At 39.5% G+C, this 11648-nt stretch overlaps 1 protein-coding gene across 1 annotated transcript in view; it reads right to left on the bottom strand.

The window, feature by feature from the left end:
- Positions 1–11648, bottom strand: part of cryl1 (crystallin, lambda 1) — a 34669-nt gene that overhangs the window by 22008 nt on the left and 1013 nt on the right. Inside the window, exons 2-4 of the mRNA XM_066706485.1 lie at positions 9078–9179; positions 7406–7513; positions 3518–3644 (exon numbers count right to left, since the gene is read on the bottom strand). Coding sequence (XP_066562582.1) covers positions 3518–3644; positions 7406–7513; positions 9078–9118 — 276 coding nt within the window. The 5' untranslated portion in view covers positions 9119–9179. The remainder of the gene's footprint in view (positions 1–3517; positions 3645–7405; positions 7514–9077; positions 9180–11648) is intronic.

Here is an 11648-nt window from a genome sequence, read left to right on the forward strand (position 1 = left end):
TCTGTCTCCCCACCATTCGCTCATTTCACCACACTTTCCCCAGTTGTGTGTGCAGGCGCGTTATGTTGTGCATTCCCCCCCCACACTTTCTACCCCTAGATCCTAGACCAAGGGGGGGGGGAATTATAAATGGGAGCTCGTCCGGGAGTACTTTTTCCCGTGTATATTAATGTCTGCACATTTGGTTGAGTTTGGTGTGGTGCCTTGTTGTGTTTCTGTGTGGTAATATTGGTGACTCAGAAGTCTGACAGTGTTGTGTTGGTATCATAGTGGTGGTGTTTACAACAAAGGCCACCTCTGTGGTGCAGACGTTTCTCGATGCCCCATTGCTAGCGCTGTTAGACCAGTGTGGAAAGGTGGATTTATTTAGTATTGCTGAACACTTCAGTATCTCTGCATCGAGAAACATTGCTAAGGCAGAGCTTAAATAGTTAGTATTGGCTGGACTTGTGGAAAGACAGGTGCTTGCGTTACTGCCGCTGTTACCCGATTCATGTAGGTCTATGGAGACTGCAGCCACTAAATCTTTTGAAATGGATGAAAGCAACATGAGGGAATTGCGAGGGAGAGTTAAAACACAGAGGCTGTGGTGGAGGCTGACGCTGCTGTAAACAATAAAACCCCAGTTACAATGCCACGTTTTGAACCGCTTTCAATGTCCTCGGAGGGTTCGAGCATGGATGCTCGGACAAAGGTTCCACTAGCACGTCTCCAGGTGGAGAAAGAGGACAGGGCAGAGGCCTGGCTCAAGATCAAGACCAAGAAGGAGATAAAGATTGCGCAACTCAAGTTAAAGGCTGAGGAGGTAGCCTTGACTCCGGCTGGGCAATCTTCCTCTGGTGTGTCAGTGTCACCTGTTCAGCCATCCGACACCTTTGATGTCGGTAGGAACATTGCCTTGGTTCCTCCTTTCAGAGAGACTGAAGTGGCTTCGTATTTCATACAGGAGGGTGTTGCCTTAGTGGCTTAAATAGGCGAGGGTTTTCTTTATGTCTTTGATTTGGCACGCATGTGTTCATCCTCCCTTTAGTCCAGTGTATCTGCTATTTATTGTGTTTTATCCGGGGTATCTGTTATGCCCCGGTCTTAAGTTATTGTTGATCCAACAATAAAAAATTATTATTTTACCGCATTGTCCATCTCCCCATCATTCACTCATCTCAACACACTTTCCCCAGTCGCGTGTGCAGGTGCGTTATGTTGCATGTTCCCCCCCACACTTTCTACCTCTAGATCCTAGACCAAGGGGTGGGAGTTCGTAACAATAACTTCTACAGACATATGATCGAGCTTGATCTATTCATCATTAACACAGACTTGCACATTAAATGAAACCAAATCCATAAAATAAATATTTCTCTTCAAGGAGTATGAAAGACAATTAAACCAGAATTATTGTAAGAAAGCTCTTCTGGAGTGTGTCAACAGAATGGCCCCTCACACACAATCATCACTGAAGACAGGAACAGAATCATCATATGAAGTTCTTGACAGTATATGAAGTTTGCTGCTTCCATTAAAGACTTAACACCAGAAAAGCAATAGGGTTTTTAAGTCAAACAGTTAAATGTGACCATAACAGACATTTTTTCAAGATTTATTTCAATGGGAAATTAAAATTGTTCTGGGGCCTTGTTGTAAAATACTCTCACCCTCTCCCTGTCTTGCTGTGTAAAAAAAGAAAACTGGAGTAAAGTTTCTTTCACATTTTTATGCATGTTCAATTTTGGCTCAGTTAAACCATGACTGTTCCCATTAAAATGCTGCATATTGTTTCTTAAAATAATACTGCATTGTCAGCCAATAAAGAACAACAAAGCTAATGTTAGTCGTTGAAGCTTGAAGTAGTAAAATCAGTATACAATCCTTGTGTTGAACAGCATGTGATACTCAAACAGGTCAGGGTAAGTGTTCTCTGTCCTACACAATTTACATATTTCAAATTTATTGAAACCTACTTCAAGCTCTTACTGGCACACATAACAATAACGGCCTATTGGCGAGAGCTGAGTTATAGGACATTGCCTCGATGAGGGTTAAAGAAGTGACATGAACACCTCGAAAGATGTTATTACACCTAATTCATAGTGTGAAATAAATGATCTAGTTCAATCTCATGAGAGACACAGCAATTCTCTGTAAGTGCAGTTTAAAAGTATTGCATTGGCTGCAAGAAATTCAGGTTGCTTTACTCAGGCTCTGAAGATGGGAGCAGTCAGCGATCTGTTTTCTTTAAGTTTCCCCTCAACCCCACAAAACCAAGAGAAATTGTACTTGACACAGAGCAGAACTTATTCGGATTACAAGACCAGTAAAATATATAGTTGACCATGGAAAACAATCTAGCCCATTTGATTACCACCTCATCAAAGCTTATACCTTGCATACCCACTCCGCTACATCACAGACTCACCAGATAATTTTCCACACTGCTCTGGCAGAAGTTCAGGATTGAGATGCAGGGGGGGTTTCAGTCCGGGACTGGGCTGTGACGCCAAAGCCCTGAGAGCCAGATCCATATAATCATCCATTTATAGTACTCCCACTATCACACTCCTTCGCCCTTTGCAAGCACTGAACTCCTCAGATTTGGAAATAAAATGCTATTTAGTACAATGGGATTGCTGGATGTATTCCACAAAGATTTGGGTCAATGTTTAACCTGAGTCTCTTTACAAGCCCTAGAAGAAAGAGACCTGATTTTTGATATGTAACAAGAGCTCCGTCTCTTATTCAAACAAACACTTTTTCAATGTGAAATGGCATCGTATGTCTAGATCCTGAGTTCAAGTAATGATTAAAGTAACCAGTGCCTGACCCTGATTTTACAGTGACCTTCCCTGTAACAAAGATTATTTGAGATTTCAAATAAGAAGTACTTTATATTCATAATCACACTGGCAACCAAAAATAGTCACTTATTAATCTTATCTTAATCTTACTAGGAAAGGAAAACAGCAAATAATCTACATACGAGTACAGCTAAATAGACTTCACACTTAACTTGCTGCTGCTTTCATTTCAACCTCAAATCTAGCAGTAAAGAGTTGTATTCAAGAGGTTATGAGGCTAGTTGCAATTTATAAAATAAAATAAAATGGATGAGACACACTGTCAAATCAACTAGAGACAGGCACTAAATCACAAAGACAGATTCAAAAATTATATAGAAGTGTACAGGATACATGGAACAATGTCTGGATGTTGTGAACCAAAGCAGGCAAGACATTTTCAACCCCGTTTAGGCATCCCACCCAGTTGACCATACCACACATTATAAAAGTGCCCAAACCATTCGCCAGTGTGTGAAGGACTGAATGGAAGGCAGACTAGTGACTGGGATTGGCAGATTTGCAGGACAATGATGCACCCTATCATAATATACAACCATACGTCTTACCCTTTACCAAAATACAAAATACAACAAGAGAGAAAAACATTAGCAGAGCGTTAGTGGAGTGAAACCGAACAGTTACCCAAACAAGCTCTGTGCCGAATGCACTGCCTGATTGCTCACCTGAATGAAGAAAGCGCCCTCTACTGTCCCTTTAAGGTCCTCGTGGCTGCTGATCAGGGCGAGCTGGTCCTCAGCACTCAGGGATCCTCTCAGCATGTTAGCCTGCTTGAGCTCCTTCAGCTGTTCACTAAACAACACAGGGAGATAGGGACTCTCTCACCACTGAGGACATTTACTTTGAAATCATATTGGATCATAAACTGGGACATCCGTAATTTCTGAAGTCAAACAAAGCGAATTATAAATTAAAGTGATCTGGTCGCACAAATCACGCTGGCTAAACGCTAACTTCCATGGCCATGCCAGTGTGTTTTTACATTAGAATCATTTTTTTTTTCTCCAAAGAAAAATGTAAATATTGACAGCTGAGCAGCTAACGATAGATTTTCTAAAGTTAATGTCAGTACCTTTAATTTGGCACAAAGAATGCACCACGTCCATATTTTTAGGTTTTGGCCAAATACAACATTTTAAATAACTGACTCTGAAAAGGTACAGTGAGGGAAAAATGTATTTGATCTCCTGCTGATTTTGTACGTTTGCCCAATGACAAAGAAGTGATCAGTCTATAATTTTAATGGTAGGTGTATTTTAACAGTGAGAGACAGAATAACAACAAAAAAATCCAGACAAACGAATTTCAAAAAAGTTATAAATTGATTTGCATGTTAATGAGGGAAATAAGTATTTGACCCCTTCGACTTAGTACTTGGTGGCAAAAGCCTTGTTGGCAATCACAGAGGTCTGATGTTTCTTGTAGTTGGCCACCAGGTTTGCACACATCTCAGGAGGGATTTTGTCCCACTCCTCTTTGCAGATCCTCTCCAAGTCATTAAGGTTTCGAGGCTGACGTTTGGCAACTCGAACCTTCAGCTCCCTCCACAGATTTTCTATGGGATTAAGGTCTGGAGACTGGCTAGTCCACTCCAGGACCTTAATGTGCTTCTTCTTGAGCCACTCCTTTGTTGCCTTGGCTGTGTGTTTTGGGTCATTGTCATGCTGGAATATCCATCCACGACGCATTTTCAATGCCCTGGCTGAGGGAAGGAGGTTCTCACCCAAGATTTGACGGTACATGGCCCCGTCCATCGTCCCTTTGATGCGGTGCAGTTGTCCTGTCCCCTTAGCAGAAAAACACCCCCAAAGCATAATGTTTCCACCTCCATGTTTGACGGTGGGGATGGTGTCCTTGGGGTCATTCCTCCTCCTCCAAACACGGCGAGGTCTCATCTGACCACAACACTTTCACCCAGTTCTCCTCTGAATCATTCAGATGTTCATTGGCAAACTTCAGACGGGCCTGTACATGTGCTTTCTTGAGCAGGGGGATCTTGTGGGCGCTGCAGGATTTCAGTCCTTCACGGCGTAGTGTGTTACCAATTGTTTTCTTGGTGACTGTGGTCCCAGCTGCCTTGAGATCATTAACAAGATCCTCCCGTGTAGTTCTGGGCTGATTCCTCACCGTTCTCATGATCATTGAAACTCCACGAGCTGAGATCTTGCATGGAAACCCAGACCGAGGAAGACTGACAGTTATTTTGTGTTTCTTCCATTTGCGAATAATCGCACCAACTGTTGTCACCTTCTCACCAAGCTGCTTGGCGATGGTCTTGTAGCCCATTCCAGCCTTGTGTAGGTCTACAATCTTGTCCCTGACATCCTTGGACAGCTCTTTGGTCTTGGCCATGGTGGAGAGTTTGGAATCTGATTGATTGATTGCGTCTGTGGACAGGTGTCTTTTATACAGGTAACGAGCTGAGATTAGGAGCACTCCCTTTAAGAGAGAGGTCCTAATCTCAGCTCGTTACCTGTATAAAAGACACCTGGGAGCCAGAAATCTTGCTGATTGATAGGGGATCAAATACTTATTTCCCTCATTAACATGCAAATCAATGTATAACTTTTTTGAAATGTGTTTTTCTGGATTTTTTTGTTGTTATTCTGTCTCTCACTGTTAAAATACACCTACCATTAAAATTATAGACTGATAATTTCTTTGTCAGTGGGCAAATGTACAAAATCAGCAGGGGATCAAATACTTTTTTCCCCCCACTGTATGTACATTAAGCATAAGGACATAAGATCACACCGTAAATCTTGAAGACTGCTGACATGTTATAATGAAGAAAAACATGAATCTGAAAACTGCATTCAACCTGCAATTTAGAATTGCAGCTTTGAATTAAGAAGCACCATTTACAATTAGAGGTAAAAACCCAAAAACTTTTGCCAGTTAATCCTCAAACAGCCAGTCTACTGTCTAGTGGTGAGGATGAAAATGTAAGCCTGTGCTGCTACAAACACCAGACCACTTTCAGGGTCATGGAAACCCTGGTAAGAACACAATAGTAACCATTTAAACCAAATATTTATGTAAAACAAGAAAAGACAAGCCGAAAAGTATGTTATGCAATGTCAAATTCTCACTTCCATCGGGCTTAGAGATTGTAAAACAGTTCAACTGTTTCCAAAGGTCAAAGAAACAGTAGCTATGTTCACTGAAGCAGGTTTAATGTTTTCCTGAGTGATTTCAGACGGCTAACCTGATCAGAAAGGCTGCAATCATGTAATGCCTATAGGAATACTTTCTATTAACAGGTACAATGGGACAGAGTGAAAAGTTAGCTTGTAATTCTGCTGCAGTAAGTTTGTCATTGGCTGTGTAAGTCTAACCCTGGTATTTTTTAGGAGATCTAACTGAATGAATCATTCATTTAGAAAAACTACCCATAAATGTGATAAACTTTATACTATCACAGGTTAATGTTTGTTGTATACCCTGCAGCTCCTGCCTGGCCCCCCTCAGTTTAAGGCACTGCAAAATCCACAAAACACCTCATGGAGAACTGCAGATATTCAATATGCATTTAAACATTTAATTCTTTACATAAAATTAAATGAAATACAAAAAAAATCAAGGCAAGAATGTAATACTATACAGATATGTCTGTATTAGATGCCCAAAGAGTGGTAAGACAATGCTATCAAGATGTAGTAAATAAGATTGTTAATAGTTGGTGTGTCAAATCAATTATTCTAACACTTCAAAAGGTCATAAGAAGGTTTTATGTTATTCTCATAAATATTGAGAATGGAAAGTTTCTTAGAGTTGTCCAACTAGAAGACAACGGTTAACCATTCTGCCTGGCTTCAGATCCAACAATCTCACTGAATGTTTGGTTAATCTTTGTCCAAGACTTCCTGGAACCATATTTGAGTGACCTTTATATTAATTCTCGATCACCGTATGGTTCAAAATCAGATAAAACTAGGTATGAAACTCAATATTAGGCTGACTTAGAATAATGCATTTCTATTGAACTTATCCAGATTAAATCATTTTGGCTCATCAGAACCTGTGTGTATTGGCATTTCTTTGTGTGTCTTGAGAAGACAGACAGAGACACTCAGTTCTCAAAACATCTGATTTCTCTTGCCTTGACACTTTCAGGGGATGTTGATAAGCTCTCCTGTTGTTTGTGAGAGTTGTGCAAATGGTTACAGAAGTGGTGAGGTGGAATTGTACCAAAGGGTATGACATATCTACTCATTAGCTATATTGTTGATTATTCAGTAGCCAATATCATCTGTTAGACTTTGATATTAATCAGTATGTAATGCATATTCATTGATTCTTCCAAATTATCCCCTTATATAGACTTTTCTTTGTTCGCTTTCGAGGCCTATAAATGACTGCACCTATTTTTGCTTGGGTTCAGAACCTTCACTGAGTCCAGGGATCCTCCATATCTCCATCACAGGGACAATTTGAAGAGAGATGACAATTGAGGTTTACTCCTATCCTTGAAACAGTATGAACCAATATTACCAGCTTTTGCAAACAAATATGGTTATAAATGGTCCTAGTATTCATCTATAGCCACAAACCTGATATCTTCAATGGCCTTGCTGGCATGTCCTGGCTTGTTGTCATAGATCTTCACTCTGTATCCTCCACTCACAAACACCATGGCCCAGGAGCGCCCAATTAGACCACTGAAACAACATAATTGCTGTATATCACTGAAAACACAGTCAAAACACAAAGAGGAACTACCTTGGATGTTAAAATTAACCTGGATCATTGACCAAATAGTACTTTCTTTGTAGTAAATAATTATGATAACATAATTATATAGATTTCAAAATAATATTGTGTGCCTTATTTCTGTAGTAACTTGACAGGTTAATCTTCACTGATGTTACATAACAATCTAAACAGAACCAAGTCCTGAAACACAGATCACAAGATAAACAGACTTTTTTTTCAAATGTATTTTGCCTTTCAGTATCTTTTAATGTGTTAGTTTCCTAAGGCATGTGATCTTGTCCTATATGACTGGAGTACAATGGCAGGAAGTAGGAAAATGATTTGTCAGTTTTCTCCTCATTTGTTTTTTTTGTCACTTTAACTAACTCTCCATTAAAATACATGCCCAATTATCAAAACGAATGCCTCGATATGGTCAACATAAAACTTGATGTTTTCCATACAGTTTTTCTGATGTAATAGCAGGTGTTACAATAACCGTATTAAATTCCTTTGGTTCGGACATTGAACATGTTAGGATTAATCTAACGAACAGTAGGCCTCCAGGATTTCATTTGTTTAAGAATTAGGTCTACAGATAATAGAGGGGGTTTTAATCCTTTCACATCTCATGGATAATCATAAAAAATAAAAATAACTTGTATTACACTTCATGTCACCCATGCAAAAGGTTATGGAGGGGTTTTTTTTTTTGTATTTTTTTAAAGATCAAAGTTACTTTAGAATACTTTATTTTAAAATAAAGCATGTCATACACAGTAATACCAAGCCACAACAGAGGCGCAAGCTTGCTATATGTACTGTACTGCTCAGAAACAGACAAAGCCCTTGCTCAGCAGTGTGGTACAGACAAGCATAGGCATTGACTATGGCAAAAAAGAAAACTGCTTATTCTCATGTCTGAACACGACAGGACAGCACAATTACAATTAGTAACAACAGCTCGAAAAGTTGGAAAATGCTTGTTTTTCTCCAATTTCTCTCAAGCCTGTTTTCTCTGTGTGCAGTTAAATGTGCAATTGCCAGAATGCACAACATGCAAGTTTTGTAAGAATTAAAAATCAAATCGGTACCTACAATACAGAAGTAACAAGGGTAACCCAATTATTGTGTTCGATTACATTCCCTGAAACTGTAGTTTTTTATTAAGACAAATATTGCATTCAATTAAATGTCTGTTTAGGTAGGAGCAAGAAGATTTACTGCAAAAACCCAACGGCACATATGACCAAGGGGAAAGAGGGAAGGTGACGTGCAACAGATCTGCTTGTTATCCACTTTGTACCGCTATAACTCCTAAATATCCATCACCTGTCTCATTAATAAGAATAAACTACATAATACACAACCACATGATTCAGAAATCAATATAATTAGGGCACTATATATTATCACCAGAAGTGCATATATATATATATATATATATATAAATAGCCTATATATGGAAACAGACTTTGAACTGCATATGCAATATTATTAAGCTATCATAAAGAAAAAGAAAACACTCACCTCCCGATCACAGCAATGGTCTTTCCTTCAGAAGCGCTCATGCTTGCAGTTTGTCTTGGCGATCACGGCAGAGTAAGCAGCCTGTCGGCACACATTAACTTCCTGGTAGAATGTTGTACACACAATTTAAAGGGCATGTTTAAAGGGGAATGCTAAATCTGATCAAACGAAAGCACACATGCATGCACGACTTTGTGTATAATGATCGTTGCATTATATGTATGTATATTGCATACACAGCACACTACTCGTTTCATTACTGGAAATATTTTAAACCCAGGATACATTAATAATGCATTCAGATATCAAACGTATATGTGTCAAACAGCGTAAAAGATATTTAATTTACTGCAGAGTGCTTTTTAAAATATGTTCCACTGCTATAGTTCTCATTCCATTCAACTGCGCTTTTTTCATTGTATATCTTTCGTATTTATTGCAGAGCCAGTATAAACCTGAAATCAATATAACATAACAACAAGCAGTGACTTAATTCCCAAATATTTCATGTTTATGTGTCCCCACAAACCTCTGTGTGAGAAAACTGCCACATCTGAATTACACAGCAAGGGAAACTGCTTCATATACAGTGCTGTGCAAAAGTTTTATGCAGGTGTGAAAAAATGCTGTAAAGTAAAAATGCTTCCAAAAATAGACATGTTAATAGATTATATTTATCAATTAACTAAATGCAAAGTGAGTGAACAGAAGAAAAATCTACATCAAATCCATATTTGCTGTGCCCACCCTTTGCCTTCAAAACAGCATCAATTATTCTAGGAACACTTGCACACAGTCAGGGATTTTGTAGGCATATAGTCAGGTTTATGATTAAACAATTATACCAAACAGGTGCTAATGATCATCAATTCAATATGTAGTTTGAGATACACTCATTAACTGAAACAGAAACAGCTGTGTAGGAGGAATAAAACTGGGTGAGGAACAGCCAGACTCAGCTAACAAGGTGAGGCTGCTGAAGACAGTTTACTGTCAAAAGTCATACACCATGGCAAGACTGAGCACAGCAACAAGACACAAGGTAGTTGTATTGTATCCGCAAGGTCTCTCCCAGGCAGAAATGTGCTGTTCAAGCTCTTTTGAAAAAGCAGAAGGAAACGTTGAGGACCTTAGATGCAGTGGTTGGCCAAGGAAACTTACTGCAGCAGATGAAAGGCACATCATGCTTATTTCCCTTCACAATCGGAAGATGTCCAGCAGTGCCATCAGCTCAGAACTGGCAGAAAACAGTGGGACCCTGGTACACCCATCTACTGTCCATTGAAGTCTGGTCAGAAGTGGCCTTCATGGAAGACCTCTGATGTGGCAACAAGACCAAGCAACTCAACTATGCATGAAAACACAGGAACTGGGGTGCAGAAATATTGCAACAGGTGCTCTGGACTGAGGAGTCAAAATGTGAAATATTTGGCTGTAGCAGAAGGCAGTTTGTTCGCTGAAGGGCTGGAGAGCGGTACATGAATAAGTGTCTGCAGGCAACAGTGAAGCATGGTGGAGGTTCCTTGCAAGTTTGGGGCTGCATTTCTGCAAATGTAGTTGGGGATTTGGTCAGAGTTAATGGTCTCCTCAATGCTGAGAAGTACAGGTAGGTACTTATCCATCATGCAATACCATCAGGGAGGCATCTGATTGGCCCCAAATTTATTCTGCAGCATGACGACCCCAAACGTACAGTGACAGTCATTAAGAACTATCTTCAGCGTAAAGAAGAACAAGGAGTCCTGGAAGTGATGGTATGGCCCCCACAGAGCCCTGATCTCCACATCATTTAGTCTGTCTGGGATTACATGAAGAGAGGGAAGCAACTGAGGCTGCCTAAATCCACAGAAGAGCTGTAGTTAGTTCTCCAAGATGTTAGTCAACCAACCTGCCGAGTTCCTTCAAAAACTGTGTGCAAGTGAACCTAGAAGAATTGATGCTGTTTTGAGGGCAAAGGGTGGTCGCACCAAATATGGATTTGATTTAGATTTGTCTTCTGTTCATTCACTTTGCATTTTGTTAATTGATAACTATAATCTATTAGCATGTCTATTTTTGAAAGCATTCTTGCTTTACAGCATCTGCCTAAAACTTTTACTGTATGTTGTAAACATGTTGCATTATTCTCCTTTATTAGGTTTTCTAAGAAACTGTTATGAAGATGTCTGAAAGCCCAGAATCTTGGCTATCAAGATAGAAATTGTGCTTACACATATCAGCATTATTGGTGGAAACCTACAGGAAGTTTTAAAAATTACAGTACTTTTAGTGAATTGAAAAAGAGGAACGGAGTAGCGCAAATGGAATGGATGTAGAGGTTTCTTCTGTTCACTAACTTTGCATTTTGTTAATTGATTAAATATAATCCATTAACATGTCTATTCTGGAAAGCATTCTTACTTTACAGCACTTTTTCACACCTGCCTAAAACGTTTGCACAGTTCTGTATATATAGAACAATTCTGCCTACATGCTATGACGTTCATCCCGACCTAACTTTTCCCGCTTTGTGTCAAAATAGCACTGATCTATGTGCTTGAAAAGAGAGACATGGCACTGAGTTGTAGGGTC

This window comes from Amia ocellicauda, chromosome 6 (assembly GCF_036373705.1).
Source record: "Amia ocellicauda isolate fAmiCal2 chromosome 6, fAmiCal2.hap1, whole genome shotgun sequence".
Lineage (NCBI taxonomy): Eukaryota > Metazoa > Chordata > Actinopteri > Amiiformes > Amiidae > Amia > Amia ocellicauda.